Source organism: Microtus ochrogaster, linkage group LG2 (genome assembly GCF_000317375.1).
Source record: "Microtus ochrogaster isolate Prairie Vole_2 linkage group LG2, MicOch1.0, whole genome shotgun sequence".
Taxonomy (NCBI): domain Eukaryota; kingdom Metazoa; phylum Chordata; class Mammalia; order Rodentia; family Cricetidae; genus Microtus; species Microtus ochrogaster.
In genome coordinates this window covers 34,366,733-34,372,497 of record NC_022028.1, presented here as the reverse complement: position 1 = coordinate 34,372,497, position 5,765 = coordinate 34,366,733, and the positions used below count along the sequence as shown (strand labels likewise).

At 52.0% G+C, this 5,765-nt stretch overlaps 1 protein-coding gene across 2 annotated transcripts in view; it reads right to left on the bottom strand.

Annotated features, from left to right (window-relative positions):
• Nucleotides 1-2,374: 2,374 nt before the first annotated feature.
• Npffr1 (neuropeptide FF receptor 1) overlaps nucleotides 2,375-5,765 on the bottom strand; it is a 38,370-nt gene continuing 34,979 nt past the window's right edge. For both annotated transcript variants that reach the window (XM_026785437.1, XM_005360092.3), the window contains one exon: nucleotides 2,375-3,446. In XM_026785437.1, the coding sequence (XP_026641238.1) occupies nucleotides 2,570-3,446 (877 nt within the window). In that variant the 3' untranslated portion in view covers nucleotides 2,375-2,569. The remainder of the gene's footprint in view (nucleotides 3,447-5,765) is intronic.

Here is a 5,765-nt window from a genome sequence, read left to right as displayed (position 1 = left end):
AGAGAGAGAGAGAGAGAGAGAGAGAGAGAGAGAGAGAGAGAGAGAGAGAGAAGAGAGAGAGAGAGAGAGAGGTGGCTACAGGAGTCGGGTGGAGCTGGGACGGGGAGTTGGTGTCAATGGGTACACAGTCTCCATTTAGGGTACCACGGTGCAGGCAAGAGTGGGAAGACAGTCACAAAGCCACAAATACTCAGGGCCACTGATCTGTACACTGGGGGAAATTGTACATTGGATATATTTTAAAAGCTGTACAAAGAAGCAACCTCCCTGCACGCACACACTGCCTGCTCTTCTATAACATCAAGTTGTGCCTGTTAGCATTCAGACCAAGTCTCAGGGGCAGGCAGGTGTTGCCTCTGTTCTTACTCAAGTAATGACAAGAACAACGGAACACAGGGAATAATGTCACCTGTGTCAAGTGGGCTGTTTGGGCAGTCATGGGCTCTCAAAGCAGGGAGTCTGGGGAAAAGAAAGCAGAGATCTTGGGGGACATGATTGCTGAGGGGAGACTATGATTTTTGTCTCGGGGAGGCCATCCTGAAGGAGGAACTCTCCAGAGTTGAGAGCCGATGGGAACTCACACAGCTCCCAGAGGCCACACAGACAGTGTTGGCATGGCTTTTGGCCTGGCCTATTTTTAGAGCCTAGAGTCACAAGTCTTCCCAGTAAACAGCAAGCAGTTCTCAGGCCACTATGCCATTCATGTGACACTAACACAACACCAGCAATAGTGTAGAGTGGCCAGGTGGTGGCGGTGCATGTATCTAATCCCAGCACTCAGGAAGCAGAGGCAGGCAGATCTCTGAGTTCGAGGCCAGCTTGGTGTATAAAGCAAGTTCCAGGATGACCAGAGCTGTTATACAGAGCAATTCTGTCTTGAGAAAAACAAACAAACAAAAAGAATGCAGAATGTCAGTTTAGGCCACCACACCTTATCTGCCTTCACCTACCACTCCCAGACCCCCAGACTAGGCAGTGTCATGAGGGGGCTTGGCCGCCTCCTAAGCACAGATAGGGTTACAGATATTTGTTCAGAACAGTTCTGGCCAGAAGTCACAGGGCGAGCCCAATGGAGACATTTCTCTGCTCCAATCTGGATTCGTTCAGTGGGTGTTCCTGTTCATCATAAGGCAGGGAGTTTCTAGCTCTCCGGAGATCCTGCCATGCCCACCTTCTCCGCAAGGCAGGATATGATTCAAGCTGTCAAAAGACAAGCCTATCCAAATGCTGCTGTCTGTGACCCTCTGGCCCTGGCCTTACGGGCCTCAGTTGCTCACTTACTGACTCAGATGACAGTGTCCAGAGACATGCTTGGACATGGACAACTACAAGGCCGCTTCTTCTGCCACAGTGGCCGCTGCTCATGACAGACCTGGGGACAGTAAACGGCCAGTCAGTGTGTGTTAAGACACAGTAAGAGCTCAGAGCCCTGAATCCTGGAAATGTTTTATTTTATTTTTTTTTAATCCCTTAAATTTCTAGCAACTGTGGTAATAGAGGCGAGGGAAAAGTGTCCAGTTAAGTGCAGACTATTAGAGCTGTAGTAGAAATCAGCAGAAGCAATCCGTTTCCTCAGCTCCTGGGGTGAAGTCACTCTATCAAAGTGATCGCACATATACTGGGTAAAAGCTGGGGTGCATGCGGGGTCTCCTGTCTCCTTTGCTTTTAGCGTCCATGAGTCACATACTCGTGGAAGGGTTTGTATTTGTCCTTCAGGGGCTCCTTCTACCCTGATTGACCAACTTCTTTCCATTAGGCAAGGAAGAGAAGCCAGGAGAAAAGCATCAGGTGCACGGGCCCCAGGAAGGTATTTCCAGAGAGGAGAGCAGGCGTTGCTGTCTTCCTTTCCCCCTTGCCTGTTGGTCCTGTTGGAAGCTCTGCATGGCTCTGGGTGGTGGAGGCAAGGGAGGGGAGCCTCTCTTAGGCTCAACCCAGAGAGTCCTGCAATTTAAACAGGCTCCCTAGGGCTCTTCTTGCAGCTGCCCAGTTGGGACATCCTGAAGTGGGAATGGACTTGGACACGCCTTAGAATAAAACGAACACGCTGGCGTTGGCAGGAGGAGAGCATGGAATTTTCCCAGAAAGGGTCAAGGGGAACCATTTCTGCCACACAGCACAGGCTACTCCATCACAGGGATGCTGTGTAAGCACACCGGCCACCTCTTCCCAGATACCTACATAAGGTGACACATTTTTCTGAGTTCAACCTCAGGAGATCGTGGGGAGGAAACCCCTGGAAATGTGAATACTACAGAGACACCCTGGAGCCTGGGTCAAGTGGGATTTCCAATGGAGAGACCTTGTCACCTCTCCCTGGGCCTCAGCGCCTCTGAGGAAAAGGAATCTGAGATTTCGATGAGATAGACTCATGCAGATGTGGCTCCAGAGCAGACGGGGTTTGGAACGTTGGAGGTTTCCCCTTCTCATTTGCCATCAGCAGCAGCCACCCACTGTCTCGTTTTTAAATCAAGGATGCATCTTGGCACGCTCTTCCAATGTTGTTGTATCCAGGCATCACGGTTCAGGGTCACAGCCATAGGCCCACTGGATCTGCCTTCTCTGAACCACCTCAGATGTTCCAGGCTGGGATGGTGAGGGGCACATGGTTGCAGCCAGGTCCTTCCCTGGGCCTATCCTGGTTGGCCACACGCCCATTGCGCAAAGGTAGGCGGCCAGGCCCTGCGGCCCCGCTGCTGGCGGCAGACTCGGATGGCAGGCCCGAGTCGCTGGGCTGCACACCCACCACCACCCGCCTGCGCAGGAGGCCGCCGGGCCTCTCGGAGTAGGCTTGCTTGTGGGCTCCCCAGGGTGGCCGGCAGAGCTGTGCACGGAAGGCAGCCTGGAAGCCACGGCGGAAGTTCTCATTGAAGTAGCCGTAGATGATGGGGTTGGCGCTGCTGTGGAAGAAGGCCAACCAGTGTGCCAGGGGAAAAGCGTAAACCGACAGCAGGTGAAGCTGCGACTCGCTCAGCTGCCCATAGTCGATGAGCAGCAGCAGCGCCCAGAGCGGCAGCCAGGACAACGTGAAGAAGAGCGCCACCATGACCAGCATGTGCACCACGCGAGCCCTGCGGCGCGACGCGCGGCCACCCTCGGGCACCGGCTCCTCCGCGTCGCGCGCTGGGCCCGGGGCCTGACACAGCTTGCGCGCGATGCGCGCGTACATCACCACGATGAGCGCCAGCGGCGCCAGGTAGATGTGAGCAAAGAGCACTGCGGTGTAGACCTTACGCATGCCCTTCTCCGGCCAGGCCTCCCAGCACGAGTAGAGCGGGTAGGAGCGGTTGCGAGCGTCCAGCATGAAGTGATGTTCCTCGCGCGTGACGGTCAGAGTGACCGCCGAGGGACACATGATGAGCAGCGCCAGCGCCCAGATCACTGCGATGGTGAACAGTGCCTTACGGAGAGTCAGCTTCTCGCGGAAAGGGTGCACGATGCAGCGGAACCTGCAGGGGGGTGGGGGTGGGGGTCGAGAAGGCAGAGGGGTTTGGAAGGGTCCCAGGAAGCCCAGCGGGCCAGAGTTGACCTGTTAGAAACTGCTGGAAGAGGACGCCTGACTTTAATCCCATACTTGAGGCAGCATCCGGTGCTGCTGGAAGGTACCTGACATTCATCACCGCACTTGAGGCAGCATCCGGTGACAGCTCAGACACAAACCAGGTTAATTTACAAGAAAATTGGTTTGTCATTTGCGAGGGTGGCAGCTCGCTCTGCTAAATTGTTCTGGAGCTCAGGCTGGATTTAAAGTAGGTGACGAAGGTACAGCTTCCTACTGGAGGCTTGGGATCTTTATTTCAGAAAGGGTTAGCTGGTAGCAGACCTGGCAGCCAGCCTGCGGTGAACAGTCTGTGCTGGAGAGGCCTGACTAGGTAAATACACAAATGGTTTTTAAAAACACTTATTTAGAGCTCAGTTCTTTCTCTCTCTCTCTGGCTCCTTCTTCCCTTTCTCTCTCCACACAAAAGACAACTGTAGCTGTCAGTTCCCTCCTACCATGGGCTCCTAGGGATTGAACTTAGGTCAGCAGGCTTGGTGACAACCACCTTCACCCATTACTAACCAACACAAACCTAACAAATGTAACCTCTAGCTGTTTATGTATTGCCCTGAGCACCTTAGGAGTTGGGTGGGTCAGGGACAGGCCATCCCTGGGTCATCTTAACCATTGTACTGAAGTAACAAAAACGTATTTGCTAAATCCTGACAGGATCTCAGGCTAACACTGAGCTAGGCCTAACCCACAGGCTCATACAGCACTTACCGTACTTTGGTAACCCGCATTGCGCCGCTTTCGTAACTCCAAAGCTTTCTGCTCCCTGATCAACCAGAAACACCATGGTGACACCACGGTGCCCTATTCTTATTGAAAGTTCATATCCTGTCCTGCCTGCTAACAGCCATCACAGCTACATCAATGGGAGGTACCGAACTTGTAGGTTTTACCTTTATAAACGCCCTGCTCACTCAGTTCGAGGCCGCCTCTTTTGACTTGTAGCCACAGAAGTGGAAGCCCCGAGCTGGGTCTGTGTGGCTGAATATAAACTTCAGATTCACAAAGTGCTCATCCTGATCTCTTGGGTGACCACAGCCTAGCTACAACAGTCACAGTGTGTAGCAGGACTTTCCTTGTTAGATCTACTCAGCAAAAGCTATTGTTAAACCCTTGTTTACTTGTTTATCATTTTTGAGAAAGTTTCCAGTCTGGACTGGTCTCAAACTCCCTCTGTTGTAGAAGGTGACCTTGAGCTACTAATCCTTCCGTGCGTCACCTTTCACCTTTAGTTTTCCTAGGAAAGGTTCTCCAAGGTGTGAAGCAACTGCCACAGGTCACACAGCCATCGGGGAAGGTTATAAAGGAACACCTAGGAACCCCAACTTGTCCATTTCCCCGTGCCACTTAGACGAGTAGCATAGACTCTCCTGAAATATAAAAGAATATAAAAGAAAGAAAGCAAACCCCCTCCACTCTAATTATTGTGGGAAGGGTTCTGGAGTATTTGCATCTTCTCTTCTAAGCAGCCTGGGGCGGGAGCTGCCAGCAGAGGTGAAGGTTCAAAGGCTGTGGCTCAACCTCTTGTACTTGAAAGTGGGGGTCAAACAAGTACCCTAGAATGGGTTTAGATCAATACAGGAAGGGGCGGCTAGAAGAGGCAGTTGCTCAAAGGCGTTTCTGGACCTTGGTTTCCTTATCTTAAAAGTGGGGCCCATAGCCTGGCAGTGGTGGCACATGTCTTTAATCCCTGCACTCGGGAAGCAGAGAAAGGCAGATCTCTGAGTCCGAAGTCAACCTGGTCTACAGAGTGTGTGCCAGGACGGCTGGGTCTATATAGAGAAACCCCATCTCTAAATAAACCACACACCCACACACTTCACACACACACAAAAAAAGCAAAAAACAAAATAACAAAAACAAAAAACAAAAATGGGGCCCATAATAAACCCTCCTCTGTGGGGTGATGAGGGTGAACTGAAACTAGTCCACTCTAGAGGCATTCTGAATGCTTACAACAGAGGAAAAACCAAAACCAAAAATTACTTGGAGACTTCAGAGGTTGGTGGGGGGGGGGAAATCAGGAGTTCAAGGTCATTCTTGACTAGAGAGTTCAAGGTCCACCTGGGCTATATGACAGACACCAAGTTGCAAAAAACAACAAAAAAAAAACCCCAAACGCTGGGCGGTGGTGGCGCACGCCTTTAATCCCAGCACTCGGGAGGCAGAGGCAGGCGGATCTCTGTGAGTTCGAGACCAGCCTAGTCTACAGAGC